Source organism: Lepisosteus oculatus, chromosome 8 (assembly GCF_040954835.1).
Source record: "Lepisosteus oculatus isolate fLepOcu1 chromosome 8, fLepOcu1.hap2, whole genome shotgun sequence".
Lineage (NCBI taxonomy): Eukaryota > Metazoa > Chordata > Actinopteri > Semionotiformes > Lepisosteidae > Lepisosteus > Lepisosteus oculatus.
Genome location: NC_090703.1, coordinates 49736948 through 49763713, shown reverse-complemented (window position 1 = coordinate 49763713; position 26766 = coordinate 49736948). Strand labels below are relative to the sequence as shown.

Here is a 26766-nt window from a genome sequence, read left to right as displayed (position 1 = left end):
TTGATGCTGGGTAATAGTTTATGACAGATAGCCTTGACAAGAAAGCTGATGTGTTGTTCCAGGAAAGACACAGCAGGAGCTTTCTAAAGGCTCAGTGCTGACATACCTGTAAGATTATACCTGGCTGGCTAGTAGGGACTCTGAAAGCTGTAATTTCATTGAGAAATATAATTATACTTCCCCACCTTCCTGCTTAAGCTGCAGCTCTTTGCTAGTGAAGCTTATGTATGAACTGGTTTTCCCTTAAGATTTAAGAATCACATCAGAGAGCAATCTTCAAACTGTGCTCATTTCAAGAATTGTAATTAATATCAGAATATTTTTTTTAAAAAAATTATTTGAGAGGTGTAGTCAACAACCAATTACTCTCTGATTTGCTCCCAGAAACAGTGTCTGTGTTACTGCTGGGATATCTTAAAGTGAGCACTCCAGTTTCACAAGCATGCTGCATTTGGATTTTACAACATACGAGAATGAAAATGAGGTTTTAGAGCAGGCTCAACAGAAATTGTGATAACTTTGCAGGGGCCCCTGTAGCACAGAAGATGGGAATTGTTTTCATGAATGAACACAGTTCATTGGTGTACTGTAATACACCAACGCACGACATGGGCCTGGAGTACTTTGACAGGCCTGAGGCCTCTGTCAATTGCCTATGACCCCAGGAGACTCACAGAAGGAGAAAGAAAGTCAAACCGTGCCCTGTATGTGTTGAACAGCACTACTTTCTACTTCTTCCATTTTCTGGCTGTATTTTATGATCTTGTGTTATCTTCACCCCAGCTTTGGAAGGCTTGTCTTTTAGAAATATTTGAAATGTTAGAAAAACTAAGATGAAGTCCTGCGTTCCCCTAGGTGAAGGAAAGCAGCAGGCGTCACGGAGCTGTCTTCCTTTCGGCTGTCTGACGTATCAGGGCTGCTGGGAGGAAGAGCCGTTCTCCCTCCCGCCGCAGGGCCAGAGAGGTCCGCCAGGTCTCGAGGCAACACAGTGACCTCACTCACCGGACGGCACAGCCAGGCGTGTGAGAACTTCCGAGACGGGGACACAGACATTGTCACTTATTCAGACCTGCCCGTTATCGGCTACAGGCCCTAACGATTTGGCCCAACTGCAACACTGCCTGACAGGAGTAATCCCTCAAGTCCAAATTAATGTGTGTGTGTGCCACAGTGCCAGGAAGGGACATGTGTCACAATTAACTACCAGCTCGTTTAGATGTAGTAAGCCTAACATATTTAAAGAGGAAATTATATGGGAATGTTTAAGGTTATTTTAATGTTTGTGTTGCTGTGTATGATGGCAGTGAAACTGTTCCGATTATCAGGATAAATTATCTAACAAGTTAGTTAAAAAACATTTTTTTCATTTAAATCATATTTCCAATTATAGACATCTTTATACAGCCCTGTATCTGCAGCTTTCCTTCCAAATTCTGAAATTCTATTTATCGATAGCTACACACCTGACCAAATACATAGTTCTATTTTTGTTTGCTGTTCATGAAAGATACGGGATTAATTTAATTTCCGTTGTTTTACAATGTCTGATAGTGTACTTCTATAAAAATATTGGACAATACCGTACGCTGGGGTACACTGTGTGTAATTAGAGTATAGTTTTTTGTCAAACGCAAACAAAAATAATTGTAAAAATGGTGCTGACATGAGTATCACCTTGTCAGAGAGTAGCTGAAACTTGAAGAGAAAATGAGTCGCCTCTAATCCAATGCTTATTTTTCTAAAACCTTTTTAACAAACCCTTCTTAAGACAGTTTCAACAAATTTACAAACATCATTAAAAGTTACACAGATAAAGTATAGAAAGTAAACTGGTATTTGCTCAGGCCATATTAGCTCTGCTGACAAAGGTGTGTCTAAAAAGTGAACCATCACAGTTTGCCAGGTCATCCCTGTTTCTGCCTCATACTGCTGTGGGGTTTGAGCAAATTCAATAGCAGAGCATCCAAAACAGTTGCCTTGAAGCTCCTTTGACACTTCAGCAAAGAGCTGTATCGAATGCAAGCGGTTTGAGGTCATGGACGGGTAGATTGTTTCCACATCAGGCCCACGGCGGCTCATCCTGCGGTCGGTACCGTCAAGCAGACGAGAGAGCGGGTGGGTGCACTTGAACCCACAACCCATCAGTCCGGAGAGCCCGGAGACGATCTGCGTGCTCCTTTTCAAACATTCGTTACGCAGGCTCCTTGTAAAACTATTTACAACATTCTGTGGTCGATGATTTACATTGAGTTTTTAGAATAGAAACATCAAGTGGAGAAGTAAAAAAGAACATATCTAGAAACAAGACAAAAACACAACCAGGTAGATGAAGAGCGTTGCTTCCCGTAGGATCGGAGATCCCTTAGGCCGCGGAGATCTGGGAATCTTCAAAGAGAAAGTTGACCCGGCCGGGTATTGTAACCGGGTGTACCAGCGGTTTCACAGTTTAGCACATCTTTAAACGGAAAAGCTGTCCCTACGATATCTGATTTGTCTATTACTGGTTCTAGAATGGACCTCTGTGCATGGGACTGGAAATGAGTTATTGTGGTTGTGGAGAAAAGTTTTTGTACAGATTGCAGACTCTGTGCACCTTTACTGTCTGCGTTCGGGTGAAGGTGTGAATTCCTCGGATTGGGAGCTTGAGAGTATTGTGTCCAGATATTCAGTGTCCAGTCCGTTGGACAGTAGCCACTTGACAGTAGGCAAACAAAAAAAAAATCTTTCATCGTGTACGTTTGTTCTTTATTTCAGATCTGAACTCCGGGTCAGTTCCCCAGCCACGTTTTCCGGCCTGCTATATTGTCTCTCCTGCTCAGCTATTTAAAAAATGTTGAATATCAACAATGGCTTTCAGCGGTGTATTGTCAACTTTTGTATGAAGCAATCTTGGTTGAATGAGACGGTCCCAGTGCTGAGTTCTCCCTCCACCGAGCGCAGTGGGACTGCAGGCTCCTGCCCGCGCGCAAGGTACTGGCCGAACGCAACCGTGCAGCTTCTTTTCACCGGTCTCGCGGGTGCCGTGCGTGACTGCAGGGTGCGTGCACACGGACAAGTGTGCCCACGGGCGTCAGTCCTTTCATGCCGTTCAGGGGCGACGGTGCGGCCCGCCTTTAGGTAAGTCTGTTTTGTGCGGTTCATTTTGGGGGGGTAGGAAACGCGTTATCCGTTGTGAATATTTATGTTTCATGGCGCGACGTTTTAAGGTAGAAGTCGCAATTGCCGCTTGCTTGTTCTGTAAGACTGGTGTAAAAGTGCCGTCACGTGTGTGTGTGTGTGCATAGGTGCACGTGCTGGTGTCCCATCTGTCAAAGCTCGTTCTAGGACATTGCCTACAATTTTTTGCAAGTTTTGCTTTTAAGGTTTTCAAAACAAAACTTCATTTGTGTGCTGACTTTGATACAATTCGTGATTTGCTGTGATGTTGTGATTTTTTGTGATCCGATGATATTTTTTGTGATATAATCTGATATTGTGTGTGAAATCTTAATTATTGCGCCTCAATACAGAAACGTTAGAATTACGACAAAGAACCTGGAATCGAGAAGATAGCCTAGGACGTATTTTAGAAAACATTACCCACTCTGTATTTCACCATTTTAATTTTTAAACGAGATTTATTTCCATAGCCAAGGAAATGTATTCTTGATACAACGATGTGTTGACTTTTATTTTTGCTTTTCAATATGTTTAAGAATCCTCAGTTTACAATTTGCCCCAGTCTCAGTCTTTTAAAGGAAATGTGTATTTTATAGTGCAAGATATACTTTAACCCCCGGTGTTTTTATCATGGCTCTGGTTGATGCTGTTGCAATCTGTATGAGAGGTTCCCCATGAGGGAAATATTATACCTTTTCTAAAAAGAAGTGAAGGCATAGCTGCACAGCGCCAGGCGTGGAGGAATTTTTAAAGATCCCACAACTTAAAATATCATAAAGTGATCAACGAAATTTAACTGCATTAAATCAATCCCAAAATGAACGAAAGAGTGCACAACTAGTTTTTAAGCCATATATTAGAAAACTGTTAGGTGTCACTGTCTTCAGCAAATTAATCTTAGTTACAGGTATTTGTGGTATCATGAGAAAAAAACCTAGTAATATCAGCACATATTACTAGGTTTATAATATAGTATAGTAATAACAAAGAGCGAATAGAAATGTTGCGTTTGTTTTTTTTAAAAAAACATGCTGCGATGTATCGTCAAAATATTTCCTAATTGTTCTTGTATTTTAATGTTTTAAATGCAGTAAAAATGACAACAAATAATGATGATTGTGGAAGATTTGACTCCGAGATTAAGCCTCTTCTGAGTTTTAAAGCCCTTAATGAACATTACTCCAACGATTGACACGCTGTGGCATGAAATCCGTGTTGCCAGATCATCAGGGCTTAATAAATAAATCATTCGTGCCTGTTCTGGTCTCATTCCTCTAATACAGTAATATTGTTTCAAGGGGTAATGAGGTGATAAATCATTGTGTTTTTTTACAGCACATTACCTCTGAAAACAGTCAATCCTTACACATATCTCGGACACTGGAGAGCGCTCAGCATTTCTGTCACATCGGTCTTCTGCATCGTAACGTAATTATTCTCTGAGCCTTGGCAGTTACGGAAATGTGGGTATTATATTTGCTAAAAGCGCATCAAGTAAAAGATACAGTGTTTTAAAGTGTCATGAAAGTACCGGTTTTAATTGTTTTGACGTCTTTAAGGCCCTGTTTAATGTTCTGTGTTCAACCCCAGGAATTTTTGCCTTTGAAGACAAGTTTGCCGAAGACAAATATATAGACACAATATAGGCATCATTTTTACCTCTCAAGATCCTAACTCTGCTGCGGCAGACACGGTCTAATTCCAATAGTCGCAGATGCTTTTGAAGGCAAATGTGTTACTTAGAGCCTCAAGTTTCTACGCCAGAGTACCCTTTCTTCTTCTAAAGCAATTTATATTCTTTAAATAATTGCAATTTTATAAATCTGTTGAGGACGCTGGTGCACCATTAAAACAACAACAACAACAACAACAACAACAACAACAACAACAACAACACAAAACTAGATTCTATTTGTTCTTTCTTCAGTAGAAAAAAACAACACCCATATCATTTGCAGTTGAAAACCTACGTTTACAATAAAAGCAGCTGGGTATCGTAGCAAACGCGAAGGATGTTTCAGTCATTTCAGTGATCACATTACGCAGTTTATAACCTCTGCGATCAAATCGGCGACCACTCTAAAACAGGTTGGAACTTGCGAAAGTACTATTTCGTGAGGGGAAAGAGAATCTGCGCGATCAACCTCGGCAACAGAAGAACAGTTTTTGGGTTTTTTTTTTTTTCCGGCCGCTGGGATGCGGAAGAACAAGGGGAGAGCCTGTGTGCGGTCCCGCGCGGACTGGGGCCCCCCGACCCCCCTCTTTGTCCGGCTGTCAGTGACCCCCTCTCCCAGCACCTTGGACCTGGCTTGGACACGTCAGTCTGCGCGCTACGGAGCCGTCAGCTGTGAAGAGATCGGCCCTCCGGGGATCAACGACAGACTCCGAGCTCCCCGACACGTCCATCACCCGCTCCCGAAAAAAAGGCGACCGCCCGGCGGCCTGTGACCATAAAAAGGTCCGACGTGTCTGCGGATAACACGCCCGGAAGCAGAGAGCCTACTTCGGGAAACGCACACCCCCTCCTCCGAGTTTAAATCTCTTTGCTTTGCTCCCCCCCTTTTTTAAAAAAGAAAAGCAGATAGCAGAGTTGTGAAAAATGTCATATTTGACGTCATGACTCCCGAAGGCGCAGTGGAGATGATGTCCCCCCCCTTTCAAGTCAAGCATTAGAAACTGACTGAAGCTTACAGTACATTGTCTTGATGCATTTATAAGTGTGCCGCTTAGGTTGGTAATGTTTCATAAAGTTTACACCCTGTACTTTATAAATGAGCACGAGCAATTTTATAACAAATGTTATAAAATTAAATGTTACTCTGTACATTTTCAGTTTTCAGGAATTGCTGAAACTCAGCTGTGGGATATATTTAGCTCTTCTTAGAAACCAGACTTATTAGAAATAAGGCAGGTTTACCCCCCAGGTGTTCCTCAAACTAAAATAAACTGTTTGGTAATATAGTATTACTTTAATTTTATGTTTTAATATAAAATTTTATTACTTAGCTTTTTCTTGTTTCTGTAGCCAGTTAATAATGCACTTTGAAGGATAGCACATAGTACCAGGACAGAATATAAACTAAAAAGAATGTAAAGTCTGTCCCAGTTACAGCTCAGTTTGAGCCAGGTACAGTACAGTGTGTCCCAGGGTCAGGTACAGTATTATTACACCTAGGTACAGTATGGCCAGGGTCAACAAGTACGACCAGTTTGACCAGTTACAGCTCAGTGTGACCCAGGTACAGTTCAGTATGACCCAGGTACAGTACAGTGTGTCCCAGGTACAGTTCAGTATGACCCAGGTACAGTACAGTGTCTCCCAGGTACTGTACAGGATTATTACACACAGGTACAGTACAGTATGACCCAGATACAATACAGTGTGACCCAGGTATGGTACAGTATGATCCAGGTACAGTTCAGTATTATCACACCCAGGTACAGTTCAGAATGACCCAGGTACAGTTCAGTATGACTCAGGTACAGTAGTGTGTCCCAGGTACAGTTCAGTATGACTCAGGTACAGTACAGTGTGTCCCAGGTACAGTTCAGTATTATCACACCCAGGTACAGTTCAGAATGACCCAGGTACAGTTCAGTATGACTCAGGTACAGTACAGTGTGTCCCAGGTACAGTTCAGTATTATCACACCCAGGTACAGTTCAGTATGACCCAGGTACGGTACAGTTGTTGCGGCCTGGCGTGGAACAGTTGTGCTCTCCCTGACTCCAGCCACTGGAACACAGTCACCCTCACCCTCTCCCCCAAGGTTACCAGCCCAGACCTGGGCCCTGCTATCCATTATCCTGTCAAAACACTGAGTTTCGAACCATAGTTTCCGGAAGACTGAGAAATGCCTTTAATTAAATCATCAGTAATCCCAACATCATTTCCTCAGACAGAAGTTAATTAATGCTTTGGAGGGCGATGCCTAACTCTTAATTAAATTATGGTTCTTTTAGTAAGACCTTTACTGACACTAAATTTATGACCACTATCTCTATCTCCACTATCTGCTGCTCTGCGCTGACAGGAATTTGTCACTTTCACCTGAGTCCCACAGAGAAGGGGTGTAAAAGAGATTATAATTAATCTATCAATTTATACTTGTTTGTTTCTTTTTAAATGCCTTAATAAGCTACCTCTTGTAATTAGCACTGCAAGTATTAGCTTCAGTAAAAGCTACTGTTTCTACCATTAATATGCAAAGTATTTCTATTATATATTAATTTTAGAGGCAAATACAGATAACAACTTAATGGTATTAATCATATTACAAAATTAGTTGTATTTAATTAATTAAAGATATGTGCGGCAATTAATTATGTACTTGTACAATATTATCTTTAACTAATGAAGTCCTGACAATGAAAAGCTTACGAATTTAAAAGAGAAAGATTAGTAGAATCTCAATTGGTTTTAAAACAAAAGCATACTGAATGCACAGGCATTCTGTTAAACAGAATTTGTCTTTTCAGCAGTTTTGTCCTAAAAAAAGGAAAATGTTTCCATTGTTTTATTTAACTGTAAGACATAGTAATGATTAAAAAGATACATAGCTATTAGCAAGTGTTTTAATTAGCAGAAGAAGACATAATGAGTTTGTTAGTAATCTTCACTTATAGAAAAGCACAGACACATGAAAGGAAACTGAATGTGCAGGTTCTTGCAGCCACAGAAGCAAAATGATTGTATTGGTCTGAATTCTAACCCTCTCTGTAGTTATCAATCCACTGGTACAGGTGCTGTATGGGTCTCTTGACTGTGTGTAATCAAAGAAAGCAATAAGAAACTGAATAATTTATTTTTTTAGTTTATTTTTTGAAAAACAAGCAAATCAACCCATCTCACTTCCTTAGAATCGAAACTTAAACATAAAAGCTGAAGATGTCAGCAGAAACTATGGGGAAGTGGACACAGGCCTGAGAACAAGAGGCACATCTTCAGGCAAAGGGTTGTGGGAGTCTGGAACAAGATAAGAGAAGGATCACTTTATTGGCCATATACAATTTCTTGTATTAGGAATTTGTCTTTTCGCAGACCCCAGCTTGCTCTCCATGAGACACACAGACAGGGAGAGAAGCTGGGGGTCAGAGCGCAGAGTCAACCATTTATACAGCACCCCTAGAGCAGCTGGGTTTAAGGGCCTTGCTCAGGGGCCCAATGGAGTAGAGTTTCTCTGCTGATTTGAACTGGCAACCTTCCAGCCACAGGTGCAGATCCTTAGCCACAGAGCCACTGCTCCACCCCGAAGTGTGTTGTACTGTGGAAGCTAGTGGAAACTTGTACTCTAGCTTCCTTTATTAAACAGCCAGACAGGGTCCTGGGAACAATTAGCTACAAGCAACCCACTGAGCGTGACAGGCTAAATGCCATGTGCTTCCTTGTCACCTTCCTCATACTGTCATAACTAAACCCAAAAGATGCTGCCGCTAGACGAAAAGCCAAAGAGGAAATTTCCTGCAACTCTGGCCTCTTGGATTGAAAAGCTTTTTGATGCAAGTGGGAGCTGTCCTGTAATCACATCTCATTCTGGTTATCCAACTGCACAAGGCACATCTGCTTCCTGCTTTCGATGCAGAGCCAAATAATCTCAGAGTTACCTGGCGCTGTTGTGTTTGTGTTTGTCAAATTCTGATGCAGGGCAGATTAAGGCGTTGGGTCTATATACAATATTGCACTTCCAGCAACACCAGTACCACCCAGAAGGTGATGTGGCACTCAGACCAGGTGATTGGCTATTTAACGTCTTGGCTGAAGAGTGGGTAAAATCCTTAAATGTGCCCTCTGAGCTCTAGAATTGACTTTCTAGTGTTTCTTGACACCATTCCAAAGGCACACATATCTCACACCTAGAAAGATTCACTGACTCAGAAACTAATATATACATTTATAATCATTTTATGGTCAATTAAAACAGTAATCCATTAGGAATTATTTTTGACAGCTTAATATCATATTAGTCTTTTAGATTTTTTTCCCATTTAACGGATCATATACCAAACACATTTATTGTGCATAAATCACAGTTTTTCCACCTGTCCAAAAAGTAGCAATTCAAATATGTCACATTTTGTGGATAAAGTTTTTCTAGGAAGATAAAAGCATTTATAACCTTTACTTAGTGAACTCAAGTGCTTTTCGGTTTCCTTGGAACATTCAGATTTGGAATTTTTCGTGACTCATGCGTTTGCTTGTGTAGAAAGTAAAACACAGCATCATTGTTTCTAAATCATTTCTTTTAATATAAAGGAAGCTGCAGGAATTGTAGGGCGTAAATCAATGGAATTATAATTGCAGGAAATCAATAGAACTATAAACATGAAATTATCATTTTAACCCCAATTTCTAGTTCAAATGAAAAAGCAATAGCTTTGATCGCGTTTTGTTGTGTGGTGCTGGGGACACTGCAAATATGTGGCAATGCATTAAGTCAATCTAACAAGCTGCAGTGTTCTTTTGGTCAATTCACAGAATTTTTAAATTGGAATAAAATGTTCTAATTTTGCTTTCCATTCAGAATACGAATCATATGGCAAGCAATTGGAAGTCGACTCAATGTCACACACGTTAGATTTTGTCTATTTTTTTAATAAGCCAAGTCAGTTCTAGCAAGAGGTGAATGCTTCAGAACACCAGAACAGGTGATGGCGATCCGGGCTGTCTGCCGGTCCCTCGTCTCTCGTTCTTCCTCTAAATCTCTTCCTCTCTTCTCCCCCCCCCCTCTCCCTCCCTCTCGGAGAGCGATGCCGCTCGCTCCCGCAGCCATGCGAGATGGAATGCGGTGAGTGTTCCGCGGTCACGCCTTGTCTGTTCCTGACAGCCGCGGGTTAAAGAGATTACATCGGGGTCTGTGTCAGCAGCATCTGCCAGGCCCAGCTCTCAGTGTAACATAATGACGGAGGATATGCTTGGTCTGCTGGAAAAAGAGACTGCTGTTTTAGGCATTCTTCACCGATGGCTATTGGAAATAAATAGCGTGTTGCTACTGGATGTCAGGGGAGACCGAGTTTAATTGAGATGGTGGCTTTTTTTATTTAGCGAGCAGAGCAGGCGACAGAAGCGCACAGGACGTGGGCAAGGGCGAAGCTCCTGCTCCTGGGATGCTGCCCTGTTATAGAAGTAATCAGCATTAACACATGCCCGCCGCAGAGCTGCCGATACCCCTGCACCTACACGTGTACATAAAGCTGTACTGTTCCCCGGAAGAAAGGCACCGCTTTCGTGGTCCACTCTGAACCGATGGTAGGAGAAGCTGAATTTGGCTCACTGAGTGTTTTCCTACATTTAGTAGCATGAATAGCTGTGTCTACATCTAAATAACTGAAGTGCTTTCAATTACACAGATGTGCCAATTGTAAGTAATTTATTCATCTCACAGCCTGTGTAGGAAGAGCTGAATAAACTTCCTGCCTTGCTCATCAAAACTAAATTCATTTAGACCTGTGCACTATAGCAAAGGATATGGTAGCCCCCCCATCATTTAAAAGCGAAAGAATGGAGAAACTAGACAAATCTGTATTTACTCATGTACAGAAGAATCCTCTGAGGATTCTGCAGCCGCTGCGATTTGCTCTGGTCAGCGGAGGTGTTTTGAACCCGTGTACAAAACCTAGGGAGATAATTGCGTTAATTAATGAGGTGAGGGGAGAGGTACAGATTGGGAAAGTATCGCATTCCCTTTAATTAGACGCCGCAGGAGCAGTTGATGCGGGTGCCCTTCGCTCCCAGCCGTGCTAAGAGGTAATTCCTACTTCAGGATGACATGCCTGGAGCGAGCAGCCGAGAGGAAAGAGGTTTTAAGCTGACAATAAGGACTTTGGAGGAATGTAGAGGATTAGGCAGCTTAATGTGCCGTGAAGAAATTTATCATTGCTGACAATTCTCACAGTAGTTAGACAAACAGTGGAGACCGCATGGTCTCAGTACAGTGCACTGCGCAGCTTCTCAAACACATAAGCAAACACTGTCATATAATCATGTACCGGGCCGCTCTCGCTCCTCAGAGCTGCCAGTCTTTCACGCGGAGAGCAGGCTATCCTCTCATCTCCACCCAAAACACAACCAGCCACATCCGGGAATTTTAACAGGTGCTCTGATCCAGATGGGCTGTTGAAGACCGTGAAAGAAACGTTAGTTAGACTTCCTTAAGCACACGGTGCCTTTGTGAAATGATATTTCACAGTTAAACATAAGGATATTAATATTTGTACTTGAAATAATCAAATAATGTTCACATCTCGTAATTTCATGAAAGCTCCTTTTGCGAGCCGGTGGTTTTACTTGTGTTGGTGTTTATTGCCTTGTTGGCTGTTGTTAATATTCCCAAGGCTGGCGTAAAATTAAGGATTTTTAATTCAGTCCGAAATGGCCTTCACTGTTACTCCTTGTTCTAAGACATTATAAATGTTCATTTTTGTCAGTATAAACCTCAAGATTCGTGCTTGCGTTAATTATCCAAAAGCGGCAATAGCTTTGAAAGAGTGGTTTGAGATGTATTGGGTTTTCATTTTCTCTTCTGTACAAAACAGGTAAATTAAAATGCACCGCGCAGCCTTAGCGAGGAGATGGCCGAGTTATCTGCGGACGTTCAGTTTCAATCTGCTTCAATTAGCTGTCAAGGCTGTGGCTGCGTGCGAACGGAGCAGTTTTAAAAGAACAAGATAAATATTACCCCACTTCTAGTCCGCTGATGAAAAGGACTAAAAGGACACTGTCAGTTTTTTTAGAGGAGTTAATCAGGCTCCATGTGAGCATTGATGAGGTTATGGTTTTAAAGTTCAGCGGGGAGTTTCGTGACCTTTCTGGTAGATCATGTGTGAGTCCGCTGTCAGTGGAGTGTGTCTTATTAGTGCATCCGGAAGTCTAAATCAATCATGCATGTTCTGAAACTATTAACAGCAAAGATTAATTCAACTATATCTTCTTATTTTTTAGAGCTTTCAACAGTACGGGTTTAAACGTATGCCTGCTTATTTATAATCTCTTCGATTTCATAAATACGTAGTTTCATCTTACCACCTATTTCTGATGGAGTCTAGATAAGCGCAGCAGGATCTATCGAGAAGTCTAACAAATTAGATAGGTCTGATAAACTATGGTAACATTCCCATCACGTGGTAGTTTAACATTTTTTTTGACGTGTCGATTTTTTCCCCACGCCTTACGTCGCAAGCAGGACAATGTCATTTTTAGGATTCAGCTTGGAAAAGGTTAAGTTGATTCGTCTGTTAGGGCAGGAGTTTTGCTGTGACTTTCTGGTGGCTTCCTACCAACAAGCTCTGTGTTGGCCACCCGGGAGCCGGAAGCCCGTTAACAGCTTTCTCTGTCCAGTGTTATATAAGCTGTGGCGTATTATTCTCTCTCAGCTGACGTTTTGCATTGACGGCGGACTTGAAGCTGTCAGGAGCTGAAATGGAAGACGGCAAAATGCGTCAAGGCGTTTCTTGTTTATTATAGCAATAGACCGAACTGCAATATCAGGGGTGACTTTCGAAGAACACAATTAGAGCAGATGTCCTCAAAAGTCTGAGACAGAGAGGTGTTGAGACATCCGAATAAGGCTCCACAGCCGAAACGCTGTTTCTTCTTAATGTAGACCTTGAACCACAAGCACCAGAAAAAAAAAACAAGCAGCAATAGAATCGTTTTAAAGGGTTGAATGTTGGTTATTTCCTTTTCAATGATCTGATAAAATAATGCTATATATTTTTTAAACTGGCTGTTAATAATCCCATTTCTAATTCCATAGCTACTAACAGTGATGAAACCAAATATGTAGGTTTTTTTATTTCACATATCGGAGGGGGAAAAAGGTTTTTAGAACAAGCTGCACGTCCTCTTAAACGATAAGAAAACATACTTCAACTCATCTTTGCCTGCTCAATTTTACCAGCTGTATCCCCCCCGAGTTGTTACTGGCAATTATGTTTTCGATCTAATTGACACTGAAATTGATATTGTTTGTTGTAAAGTTCCGAAACGGAACCCAAGATGAGATCTTGAAGACATTTTTCAACTCGTCAGAATCCGACGGTACCCAGTGCTGCTCAGCAGTTCTGTGATGTCCCTTGTCTTAATGCCCCGTTAATATTATTTAACCCGACTGGGCGCTTAGCCATTCCACTCGGTACAATGGGAATACCAGACCGTACTGAAATCGCGTCTTCATTTGCATTGCGGGTCCAAAAATCATGCAGATCTTAATGAGACTGTCTCCATTGTTGCGGTAATTGAAAAACCATTCTTCGTTAATTACTGCAACTCAACGGCCTTGTCCGTGGTCAGCGGAGTGAGACAAAAATAGGTTATTGATGTCTGGAGCTTCAGTGCGGTTTAAAAGTACATTTAATGTGATGTTTTACCGTCCTGCGTAATAACCTCGCAGTCGTTACCTTCCCGGATGAAATTTCCACAGCTTCTCGCATATTATATTTACAATGTATTTGTGTAAAGTAATTTATTATTATTATTATTATTATTATTATTATTATTATTATTGCACCGATAGCCAGCTGTAGGTTCAAATCCCGGGAGAGACTCAGCTGTTGGAGCCTTGATCAAGGAAAACAGTTCATCTAAACTGTTGCTGTAAAATACCCAGCTGTAAGAATAGGTGCAGAAGGAGTTCGGTTTGGATAAAAAACAGCAGCCCAGTAAATTAGTAATCACAGTTATCGTGGTCCGCTGCGGTGATATGGTGAGCACTGCTCTGCTGGGCACTTGCTGAAATGTTCAGAAAATGATACACTATCTTTTTTTTCGTTTTTCGTGCTACTGCTCGATATTTCTCGAGGTTTATTCTTGAACGTCTTTAGCTTTGACGTGAAATGCAGCCCATTCTAACCCTGTTGACCCCAGTGCCGGTTATGCACCCTGGAAGTGCTTTTTGCACTGACCCCTTGAGCGCCGTCACACTTTGAATAGCTCCAATTTTTTAAGCAATGAGGTGGGTTTTCACATAAGGCGATGTTAAGAATCCCGGTCGTTTCATTTCATCGCTATTGTCGGTCTCCCACCTATTGTCCGCTCTGTAAAGCTAATTTCTTACCGATCGAAAGCCTTATACCATGAAAACCTATCTGTTCCACATCACCCAGCCCCCTCTTGCTCCGCACTGCACACCAACTCTCAAGGTTTATTTGTAGGAACTGCCATTTCATTTTCAAAATGAAAGAAAAAACGCATTCGCGGTGCCTGTGTGTCAATTAATGTAGAATAAATTCTGATTCACAGCAAAGGCTTTTTGTAAACTGCGTTGCTCATAATATGTTGTGAGGCTGCTTGTTGCGGTAGAATGTCTCTATTACCATAGGCGCCTATCTGGAAGAGTATGAACAACGTGCTTCGCTCTAATTTGCCTTTAATGAATTGTTTATTAGCTGCTAATTAACAAGTTAGATTGGTGAAATTATGCCGCTGATTACCCTAATAAATGATGACCGCCGCCGAGTAGCTGTGAAGTGCGCTACCGAATTATTTGTGGTGTTTTTGTTTCTCATGAAAATTAATCAGACAAATGGTTTTGTTCGGAAATATTACAAGGGAAAATACGATTTAAATAATAAAGCAAAAAATAGCAGCTTTTAAAACACGACCCGTTCTGTTCAATGTATGAGCTTGTTTCCTTAAATAATTAGGTTAGTCTTTCCTCGTGAATCTTCATTTTCTGCACGTCATTTGAAAAAAAAATGTTTACATTTAAAGTAACTCAACTATTACAATTATTAGCAACAGCAATAACGTACAATTTAAGTAAGAGGGTCTGTGTCTTTTGGACAAACAGACGGCAATCGACATTATTCGGTTATTGAAGTGATGAATTTTTCGGGGTTGAATAAAATTGTAATTATATCTGGAAGCAAAATAAAATGTGAAACACATGCGTAATTTTATTTTATTTTAGTGATTTTACATTTGCTGCTTTACATAATAATATATAGGAACAAGTAATAGGTTTATTCCATGCTGAAAAAAAGAAGAAAGAGAACACAACGTTTCGGCCGTGGAGCCTTCTTCAGGTGTGCATTGAATTATCTATATATAATAATATATAGATAATTCAAATCATATGGAGAACTACATACTATGAATTCTAGCATGGAGGCCGAATCTGAACATTTTAAATAAAATACAGTTTCAAGCTACATTGTGTTCTTCCTGGCTTCCTTCTGGGTATTTCCGAGTAGCACTTTGTGACAGTAAAGATCTACATAGATACAGTATCTAGAAGCTTGGCGCTCTTTAAAACAAAACGCGTTTAAACGTTATAAACTCAACGCGTGCACTGACAGTATTCTTCTTTTTCATAAATGGAAACGATCACGAAAAAGTTTTTTTTGTGTTTGACAAAGTCGAAGATGTGGCTCATGATGAATTATAAACTCTCCTTGCCGCCGTGTCTCTAAGCCATACCTATGACCGACGCTTAGTTTCGGAAGCTCGATAGCCCTTCAGCACTGAGTGCCGGGCTGTGCAGGTGGTCTGTGCCCTCTGTCCCCGTTAATTAGGAAACCTGGTGCAGCGCGATCCTCATTAACAAAAACCCCGAGTAGGTTCTAGTTTTCCTTTCCCGCTGTTGGGTCTATTTCCATAAGGAGATTACAAGGGGATCAGCGCCTCGGATCTACCCCCCGATAAACAAATCTGTGGTCGCGCAGAATTAGTAGGGTTGAGACAGCTACTAATTAGAAGTTTAGCTCCCGTATCTGGAGCCGTTGATAGCGGCCCAAAGACTTGTGCATTGAGTCTTTCACTGGCGCCCGAGGGGGCCAGCTTGTCTCTGCCAGTTGTTAATTTAACACTGAGATTCCATTTTACATTCAGGAGACGCGTCTTTAAAACAATCAGCCAGCGGAGTCTCTCACTCGTACGCGAGGGCTACTGGGTGAGAAAAGCGGTGTAGCCTGCATGTATAGATATTGCATTAATTAAGATTGAGTCTAAAATGCTATCCTGTATTATAAACGAATATATATGATGTCCATTTTGATAAAGATATGTCTAAAACCAGAAGTCAAGACATCGCTTTCTCGGCACACCAACGAGTAATTCATGTGTGTCAGAGAACAGCCGCCCGCAAATCTAAGCTGTTTTTAAACGATTTGAAATTGTTTAAAGGGAAAAAAAGAACCGATTCCGTTCCTGTAATTCAAAATCTTCCACTCGCCCATTTGTGAATAGCGGAGATGATCTTAAGTGGTCACATCACAGACACGGAGAACATGTTTCGCAGCCTGGTGGTACTGCCTTTTATATTAGTGCTTTCCTGAACAAGACTCGAACGGAAGATCCGTGAAGTTATTTTGTCTTCTTACAATATTCGACGTCGACAACGTACAGTTTAGAGTTATATTGCTCCCACTTCGCTGTTGGTTTATTAGGCAGTAGAAGTAGATTCTTCTGAGAATCAGAAATCGAAAAGATGCACACGGACACGTTCCGTGCCTCTTGTATGTGTCCGTGGGCAGATTTTAGATTCAAAGCAGTTTGGACACTTCAGTTTGTGAAGTCAGACTATTGCTGATAAAATGTGTTAGAACCAGAAACCCGAGGCGAGTCGTATCAATGAGGCACAAGCTTTGCTTGCTTTTTTAACTTTGATTTTTCCCAGCCTGCAGACGATCATTTAATAAAGACTTGTATCAGTGGAAGACTACAGCAGTCTGCTACAAGGATTTACGAGCGAGTTTCGTCGTGTTAAAAAAGAAGAGGGTCAGATGCCGCAGTTTGTGCTTCAGAGCGGTTTACAGAGACTTTGGGGAGATTGCGTTCTGGTTGTTTTCTCAATGCTCGTAGATCAGGGGTTGTTAAACCTTGCTCTCACTTCGCAGAGCTGTGACGCGCTGAGGGTGTTCGCGGGTTGATGGGGCTAATGGCCCTGCAGTGCTGGAAACATTAGCAGGTGAAAACAGTAAGAAGCTCAATCGTAAATCTCACGCAGGCCGTAGTTATCAGCTGCCTGAGGCATCGGTAAACGCATCGTCCGTCATCAGCAAAGCCGTCCAACTGCACACGGTCGGAACAGCCCTACCGCGCTCGCACTGCTAGAGAAACAAACACAAACCCGAGAGTACTACAGCTTCTCGTCCCGCTCGTAACGTCTGCGCAAGACGAAGAATTGGGTTGTGATTGTGGGCAACCTGTAGAGACGAGATGGCGGGATTCTCGCGGAGAGACCCTTGAAAAGACCGGCTCCTTACCCGAAGTCGCTTCAGGCTTTCCCTGCAGGAGATCGGCCAAGAGTGTTTGTATGCAAGGCCAAGGAGAAAGTGGACACAGTATCTGGGGGACACGGGGTCCCGGCTCTGAGGACAAACGTGAAATGTTGATCGCTTGTCCGAAGAGACCGCGCACGCAGAACACCACTGAGTTTCGGGTTTAACCGACTGATAGAGCCGGATGCTCATTTAACCACAAGGGGGCGGCAACGCATTAGTTCTCAAAGCTGCGAGCGGCAGAGCACTTGCTGAAGTATCTCATTTCTCCACCGGAGTCATTCAGGACCCTCCGGTGGGTGGCAGTTCTTAGGGATTTCGGGTGTCTTTAAAACATCAGTCTTGAGAAAACTGGAGGATTCTGATATTTATTGCAGCATGGGTATTCGTAGCTCAATGGAATTGTTGTTCTGATTAGAAATTAGTTGTATTCGATTCAAAATTCTTAATGCGTCCCCGGGGGACCATATCCTGGTGTCTAACCATTGTGAGATGTTACCTTAAATTCCACTGTATCGCTTCCAAGCCCATACGTATATAAGGAAGTTTGAAAACGATACTAAGCCGTTTGGGTCTTCTTGGTCGTTTGGTTTGATCAATCCCATCCCTATTTATTGAAAGAAATCAGAGTATCGGCATCGACAACACAGCTGGGCATCCTGTTCCCCACTCCCGCTAACCTTTGTGTAAAACAGTGCCCCCCCCGTTCTGTATTGATCCCACCCCCTCTAAAGTCCCGTTTGTGTCCCCTGTTTCGTGTGACGTATCGGCCGTAAGAGAGAAACAGTACTTTTACACCACTGATACAAAGTATAAGTCATAACGTTTTGGAAAGATTGAGGGTTTTTCCGTTCGGGTTACAGATAAAGCCTCTCCTAGAAATGTCACCTGGCAGATCTTTTCATAGCCGTGAGCTCGTGCTTAAGAAGTGTAGGTGTACTTCACGTATCGCTTCTATCTCTGCTCTAGATTGCGAACAGTCACTGCTGGCCCAAATCTACATTCGGAGTATTTTTTCGTGTCATTCTGGTAACTAAAAGTAGGCCAGCTACTTCAAATTGTGCGGTCGTGAATTATTTTATTAATCTCTTTAGAATATCTAAACTGAGTTAAACGACCCGCCAGATAATATCTTTGTTTTTGTTTTTTGTTTTGTTTCTGCATTTGCCATCGATTGATTCAGGTGGCTCGTGACCGTGAGTTAAGAGGGAGTCTCGTGACTTTAAGGCTAGCGCAGGTGTGCGATGGGGGAGGGGTACCAGGTGGGCTCGTAACCAATCCGATCTCCCAGGGAAGTGTGCGCCCATTGGCTGATTCGGTTGTCTAGGCGATAAGACCACGCCTCTCCTCTTCGCGGCTGCCCAGCAGTTCTTCAGGGTAGTTTTCAGCTTGTTCCTGAATTAGCAGTGGATGTAATTTTAAACACCTTTGAGCATTTTCCTTCTTATGAAACTTAATGTAAGAACGTATTTTTGTGGAAAAGAAAAATAATTCGTTCACCCTTCCTTGCTCCAGCCCAAAGCAGAAATGCATGTATTTTCGCTGGCACAACTGTAAGAACGTCATGCTGAATTGGATGACTTTGTATAAACCGTCTTTTAATTTCTCTAGATAAAAGTAAACAGTTGGTTGCCCAAAAGGCGGGCAGCGATGCCCAATCGACGTTCTCACTAATAGTTTGAGGACTTACTACCAATCAAATCGTTGTTTTGATTGGCAGTCCTACCCAGGTTAATTAATCGTTATCGCTCCCGAATAGGCTACATATTTCACAGGTTGTTTTAACAAACACATCCGAACAGAGATACGATATCTCCATCAAAGTGGCTGTAAAATTTACCTACATAATGTTGTCAAACGCTTACACACATCCGAAATGATTTTTAAACGATTTGACGATTTTGGCGGGGTTTTTAATAATATAGAAGGTCATACATCTCATGACGGGTAACGTATTGATTAAAATGTCTGCTTTTCGGGTATGGAATTAACATTTATTATTTTAATCACAATGAAAGCCCGCATAACTACGAAATAAAATGTACGCGTTCAAACGATTATAAGGATCAACGCGAAAAGCTTCGTTTGACTCACCGAGTCTCAAATTGCACTTCACCAAGCGAGCTACACACGCCTGCAGCAATAAGACTGTGGTCGCAGAACAAAAAGTGAGTGTTTCGGAGGAGTTCTTTTTCAGATGCGCTTGTTTTTCGGTTATTTTATTTTTGGTAACTTCTGCCCAAGCGGAGGACTGGCTAATCAGCTCATAGGTTTGGATTGGGGCTCGCCGGGGCCGGCTCTGATTGGGCGCGACGCGTCTCATTGTTAAGCTGTCAATCTAAATCACATGGAGAGGCCGCTATTAACAGCTGAGGTCGGTGAATAACTTTTCAGAGTTCTCTCTGGGAGCAGTGCGAGAGGCGGCGAGCAGGCAGGCAGGACCGCACTAACTCGAAGGCAAGCGCTTGGTGGGATAAGCGCTTCTCCAGCTCTCCTGTGCACGACCACTACCCTCTGCGTTTTATTCTTTTTTTTTCTCCCTCCCGCCTCCCCTTTGTGTTTTCTCGGAGAGAGGAGATCGCTCCGACACAGCCGGTTGAATGTATAGCATGATGGAAACCGAGATTAAAACCCCGCTCCCGCCGCCCAACTCGGGCTCGGCGGCGGGGACCAACGGCGGCAAAAACGGCGGCAGCACCAACGACCAGGACCGGGTCAAGAGGCCCATGAACGCCTTCATGGTGTGGTCCCGGGGCCAGCGGAGGAAAATGGCTCAGGAAAACCCCAAGATGCACAACTCGGAGATCAGCAAGCGTTTGGGCGCAGACTGGAAACTGTTGACCGACGCCGAGAAGCGACCTTTCATCGACGAGGCCAAGCGTCTGAGAGCCATGCACATGAAAGAGCACCCGGATTACAAATACCGACCCCGCAGGAAGACCAAGACCCTGCTCAAGAAAGACAAGTACTCTCTGCCCGGCGGGCTGCTGGCGCCGGGTGGCAACGCCGTCAACAACGCCGTGTCCGCGGCCCAGCGGATGGACAGCTACGCTCACATGAACGGCTGGAGCAACACCGCGTACTCTCTCATGCAGGACCAGTTGGGCTACCCGCAGCACCCGAGCATGAACAGCCCCCAGATCCAGCAGATGCACCGCTACGAGATGGCGGGGCTCCAGTACAACCCCATGATGTCCAGCGCCCAGACCTACATGAACGCCGCCTCCACCTACAGCATGTCCCCGGCTTACACCCAGCAGACCTCCAGCGGCATGGGGCTGGGCACCATGGCGTCCGTGTGCAAGACCGAGCCCAGCTCGCCCCCGCCGGCCATCACTTCCCACTCCCAAAGAGCGTGCCTGGGTGACCTGCGGGATATGATAAGCATGTACCTCCCGCCGGGGGGAGACGGAGCGGATCACGCCACGCTGCAGAGCTCCCGGTTACACGGCGTGCACCAGCACTATCAGAGCGCTGGGACTGGCGTGAACGGAACGCTACCCCTCACCCACATCTGAAGAGACTCCGGCCTTTTTAAGTACTTCGGATACTTGAACGTTTTGATCTGGCAAAACTGGGGGGGGGTGGGAGGCGAGCGAAAAAAAGAGACAAATCTGTTTGTTTGTTTTTTTTAAAAAATGAAATGTAATTATTTTTTCTTCGTAAAGCGAACTGTCCGTTGCAAAGCGCTTTTGAAGAAGACGTATCCAGCGGACTGGACTCGCTGCTTGAGCCCGGCAGAGCTGAAAAGTTTCTTCTGCAGGCGGGCTTTCGCGCCAGCACGGAGGCAGTGGAGTTCTGTAGAAGAACCGGACTTCTTTCTTTCTTTAAAAAAAAAAATGCCAACTTCTTTTTTTTTTCCCTCCTAAAGGGGGGAAAAATGCGTGTTGCTTCAGAAAGAGGCGAATTTTATTCTAGTAAACCAGAACGGAAAGAACCCTCGCAAGTAAATGTTTACAGTTAATTTGTAGAATGTCAAAATTCGTGCCGGCGTTGTCGAAACCGTGTAGGATTTTTTTATTGTTTTAAATGGAGTTATTAGGTTTTAATGACAAAAGACTGTGCGGGTCGCAAGCGCAAGTTTATTTATAGTAAGTCGGTTTTGTTCTTTTTAAGCTTGTGAACATGTAAGTTTTGTATTCCTTTTTGGTTTGTGACGTTTTCACTGTGATATGTTTTTGGCAATATCAGGTTAATCTATATCACGGGCGGAAAGATTTATTTAAACTGACGTTTCTACAGATTTTAAGATCACTCTATTCCAAAAGGATAAATAAATTTGTACAAAACATACCCAATGACTCGGGTTTCATTTCTTGAGATTTCTTGCTCGGGTCTGTCATGTTGTCCGCAGTAGAAGACTTGTCCGAGTACCAGTACCTGACCCGTGTCTTGTGCTCTCATTATCCCCATCTGACAGACGCGGGCCCGACAGCAGAAAGCGCTTTGAAGGGAAAAAATAATCGAAATTTTATCCGGGTTTTAGTAACTGCTGTAAAAAATTGGTTAAGGGTTAACGTGGTGGGGGGGAACAACCTGTTGATTATCTCGTACGATGTGTCAGTTTAAGTGTGACAAATTACAAGTCGCAACAACACGCGCGCTTTTAATTAATCTTGTGGATCTTGAGTCCGTAGACGGGGTTTAAAAACAAAATACTTCTCAGAACATTTACGATACCAACTACAACTGCTCCAGATGGGAACGGTCTGTTGGCCCCTGCAGACCTGAAATTCGACATGTTTTCTGTGTATTGGGGCGTAAGGGAGTTTAAAACGCCAAGTGGTTAATTGTTTTATTGGAACTCTTTCACGGGCCGTTCCTTGTGATCCACCGTTTCGACAGCGTTTATTACAATTCCGTAGCTGGAGATCTGCCACTCGAATTCTACAGTAAATTTTAAGCGGCTTCTTATCAAACGTATCGGCTGTATGTTGATGTTCAGTTAAAAAAGCATGTAATCGTAAATCTCGCAAGTAGGTGACCATAACTCAATTTTCTTTTTTTAAAAACGTGTTCCTCTGGTCTTCCTTAGCGCTCCGGGGCAAATCTTGCCCTCCCATTGTCTTGCTTAGACTTTATTTGGGGGAAAAAACGGCGCCCTCGGTTAAGTTGAAGTAGATTTTGAAATGCTTTGCTATTCATATACAACCTTTATGTGTAGCAATGCATTGAATACGCCTCACTGGTCAACGTGTTTAGTTTTGGAAGGTTGTATAACATTTCCCTGATCCTTTTTATTTTTTCGTCCCGATTTTTAATATTTAAACTGGTCATTTGGGGAAAAGAACTACCTATAGCCTCTAGCGCGGGGCTTACGAAGAACTAAAAGACACTGTTTAAGGGTCACTAAAGAAGCTGCAGTCTTCACGCAGAAGCTTACAAACCTCCAGCAATCGTATTATGCAATTTTGTGCAAGGCAGGGCCTACGTTTCTATCCGCTTTTGGCGTCCGCAAATCATTAGGTAAAATAAATGTACTCTTCAGTACGGTAGCCTGGATTCAATGTGACGTGATTGATGGCTGACTGCGGGGTTGTCCATTTTAAAACAATCGGTCGAACCCGCGGAAATGTAGTGTAAAAGCGTTTTACTGGAATAAGAAAGGCCGAGGCGCCATAGCCGGTACCTTCAGGCCCCATGAAGACAGTTGGTACATTATAAGCCTTCATCAACAACGTGGGTGGAAGGACGTTGCTTCTGAAGTTGGCCTTTCTCTGCAGAATTGGGGGGGGGGGGTTGTCAGGCTGTTAAAACCAGCTGATCTTCAGGGCTGCGCTCACCTGCTCAGGTATAATTGAGAAACACCTTCCAGCTGTTGCATAAGGACTTAAGATGAACTGATTTAACTGTTTGACGGTAGCGCCACACAATCATCTATACAATGCAAAAAAGTGGAATTGAGATCATTCGTATCTTATGCCTTAATAGATACCCTATGCGTGTGTATTTTACCTTCTCAGCAAAATTGCGTGTGACGTCGGTCAGACTCTTAAATTCAGTTTTTGCTTTGGCCTTACTTAACATCTTCATCCAGCCCATTTGAAGGTATCGTGTCTCACACCTCAGGTATCTTGGTCTCCAGTAACCCTATACCTCATGCGACACGAACGTGCTTTGGTTAAAGCTTAAACTTTTCTATTAAGTTCACTTGTATTTTTTTTTCCCTTTTCCAGCCTCAAAATATCGGGCGGGGGTGCGAATCTGATCGCCCACTCGTGCTTTCGCGCTGTGATGAAGTGAGGTTTCACCAGCAGGGAAGCGCCAGGCTCTACAGCAGCCAGGTGCGCTCTGGTGAATTTGACTCCACGAACCAGCTACGGGCTCCTGCGGTCCGGTAAAGGGCTATAATTTCCACTTTCACGTTACTCCTGTGTCCATTTTTCTCCAATTAACAAACGTTTTTAGCACCAATCAAGTAGTTAAATACTTCTGTAGGTTACTACAAGCGTTGATATAAATTGAAAAGTAGGTATAACCCATGAATTAATTCAACCTTGTATTAAATGTTTTGCGTAAAGACACATTTTTTGAGGGGGAGGTGTCATGAAATTTAATAGTCCTGGTGATGACAACCAGTTAAAACCTCCAGGTGTTTGTTTATTTGTGCGTTATCCTCTCCTCTTTGCTAACAACAGCAGTAAAGGCTTGTAAGTCTTGTAGCTGGCGAGTGGCAGGCAAGTAAAACAAACCTGTCCCTGAGACAGTGAGCCCGATTAAACCGGGGACGTGTTTTGTCATTTCTGTTTTTATAGTCCTTTCGAAAAAGTGACGCGAAAAACTCCACTGAGCAGAGCGATCTGGGGTTAGATTCCCCTTTGAGAAAGACGTCAACAAAGCCTTAATCTTGGGTGACGATAAAGACAGCGTGGACATGTGGGGATCCAAAATTCCACCGAGACGCTCTGAGACAGAAGAAGATCATCCAGTTAAAAGCGATGGCGTTGGATACAACTGGTTACTGAGATCGGAATGAAAAGAAGGTGTAATCCAGTTTTGAACAAAACCACGCTTTTATTTAAAATGGTGAGGCCGAATTTACATTTATGGAGCGTCTTTTCGGCGGGAGGTTTATGCTGTAGTTCACACGTCTGGTAGCTGAAGACTTCGGCACAGAGCATGTAGGACCTTCACAAACTTCATATACACCTGCCTTTATTAAAATATAAGGGTTTGAAAACTGGGTAATGGAGTTTTACATATTTGAAACACCCCAATAGGATAAATAGCGAAAATGAATTTGCCATAAAGTGTTTCCTAACTTACCACCGAATTGTTGCACGGAAACGGACACCGGTTGGGCCTGTATTAGCAACACGCGGACTCTAGGAGGACAGGGACAGAAAGATACCTGTTACAGAGCGCGTTTAGCACGCACCATTTCTTAGTTCCCTCTTTCTTTTTCTTATAATCCCACATTGAAACAGCAAGCTGACTTGTCACCGCTTTAATAAACGGAGCACGTTTGTCGCGGACCTCTGGAAACTGCACGATCTTGCTTTCTGAACAGAATTTTAGGCTCTCCGAGGGTATTTCTTACGAGCTGACGCTAAAGCTGAGCTATAAAGAACTTTTAAAATCTCCCGAGTGTCTTCTTCGAGTTTTATACGTCGTAATTTTCCTATTCACAATGTGGGTGCATGCTGTTTCAAGATGATCGTTTTGATCTTTCTGCGATTAACCTGTACAATAACGTCGGCTGTCTCAGCACAATCCAGAAAGTATTCAATCTCAATGCCTTTGCACCATTAAGCTATTTCCTCAATATACCATGGGTGATTCCACTACCAGGCATAACATGTAGAGAAATTAAATTTGGGAATAATTCTTACTTAATATTTTTAAGTAATCTGGTTATTGTGAAAGAATTTCATATGAGCGACGTTTTTCCATAGAAAGTGCGCATTTCCTGTAGTAACCGTCCTAATCTTTAACAAATATTATTAATCCCAGAAATCCTAGGAAGAGTTTTGTTTAGACTACCAAATAAAAAAGACAAAGCCCTACAGCATAAAGTAACCCCCCCGTAAATATCCTGACTCATTCATGTTAACCTGTACCTCGGTTCGTTGTAACATCTGTTTACGTTTTAATGCCAGCTGATGGAGTTGAAAGTGATTTAATGTCCATATTTCTAACTTGAATTCAAGAGACCAGCTGCAACACGTCAAGATAAAAAATAATCATCCTTATTGTACTTCTCAGTCCTTCTTCAACTGCCATGTGACGATTTGTTGTTTCATTGTGCAAGATAGTGTCGGCAGAACCGGACCTTCAGAGATGATTAGGCTCACCGTCTCGGAAGAAGACAAAGGGATGCTACTGGCTTTTCTAGAGAATTTAAAGGAATCGTGGCATTTAGTTGAATGCATGTTACACAAGTTGATTTAAATTAAATGAATGCTATGCCGACATAAAGAAAAAAAATGTATTTATGGATAGTATGTATTGAGTCAAAATGCTTTTTTTTCCTTTTTGAGAAGGGAGCTCCAATGGCAAACGCAGACGGTCATAATTGAGCGCACCCTTCTCCAGACTAGCTCCCGCATGAGCTCGTTTCAAACTTTGGTTTTCGACTGTAGGCTTCAAAATGAAACATCTAACAGAAGAGGCTGGTTGCCGAACAAAATCTTTTCCTTTATGTTTTTCCACAATGAAAGTTTGGAAGATTGCCTGTGTGTGCATACCACAACAATGGTGATGATGATAATAATAATAATACACCACAGGTACGTAAGCAGGGACTGTAAAATGTGTCCTGTCATGCAAGTATAAAAGCGGTGAAAATGACATACCTTGTAGGAACAGACGCTTCTTCACTCACCTCATTCCCTCTCGGCAGGAGGCATGCAGCATGCTGGTAGCTGCAAGGCACCCTGGGATTGCTTTGACCACCATGAGGGCAAGTGCAGTGGCCTGCCTGCCTTCCCACAGCCACAGTTGCTGTTTGACCCATTGCTCAGGGGGGCAGAGGGCTCAGCACGGAGATTAGCTCTGCACACCTTTGTGCAAAGGGATTAGCTCAGCTCTCACTTATTATGGCCACCAACAGCAGTACAGCTTAAGGAACTCTGTAGTTTTTCCTGGTTTTAAACAGCTTCGCCTCCCAGGGCTCCACAGTTGTTTTTTTTTTTTTACATTTTAGTGGTTGGTGGCCTTTGTATTGTCACTGTTCTGTGCCGGTGCTCATGAGAGAAATAAAATCCTGGCATCCGTGAAGTGGTTTTATAGGAGGGAAGGGAAAAAACCAGTAAAATTACGACAGAGTTTCAGGTGACTTTCTTTTTTGGATGAATGTTTAAAGTTAACCGGGAAGGGTGGGCTGCAGTCCCTACTGGAGGTCGTGGCGATGAAGACTGCTGGCTACAACACTCTTCTGTAGTTACTAGG

The 26766-nt window shown here is 42.8% G+C and overlaps 1 protein-coding gene and 3 long non-coding RNA genes across 5 annotated transcripts in view; 3 read left to right on the top strand and 1 right to left on the bottom strand.

Annotated features, from left to right (window-relative positions):
• Positions 1–2904: 2904 nt before the first annotated feature.
• LOC107077877 (uncharacterized) overlaps positions 2905–26766 on the top strand; it is a 36014-nt gene continuing 12152 nt past the window's right edge. For both annotated transcript variants that reach the window (XR_011190292.1, XR_011190291.1), the window contains exon 1: positions 2905–3117. This is a non-coding gene — a long non-coding RNA (uncharacterized lncRNA). The remainder of the gene's footprint in view (positions 3118–26766) is intronic.
• On the bottom strand, positions 7847–19583 carry LOC107077879 (uncharacterized). Its single transcript, XR_001478857.2, has 3 exons — positions 19471–19583; positions 11146–11269; positions 7847–8125 (listed from the first exon to the last, which is right to left on the bottom strand). It is a non-coding gene; the product is annotated as an uncharacterized lncRNA (long non-coding RNA).
• On the top strand, positions 19625–21669 carry sox3 (SRY-box transcription factor 3). Its single transcript, XM_006632889.3, has one exon. It carries the CDS (start codon positions 19977–19979, stop codon positions 20892–20894), a length of 918 nt encoding a protein of 305 aa, XP_006632952.1. The 5' UTR covers positions 19625–19976; the 3' UTR covers positions 20895–21669.
• LOC107077878 (uncharacterized) lies at positions 23133–26718 on the top strand. Its single transcript, XR_001478856.2, has 3 exons — positions 23133–23445; positions 23553–23713; positions 24132–26718. It is a non-coding gene; the product is annotated as an uncharacterized lncRNA (long non-coding RNA).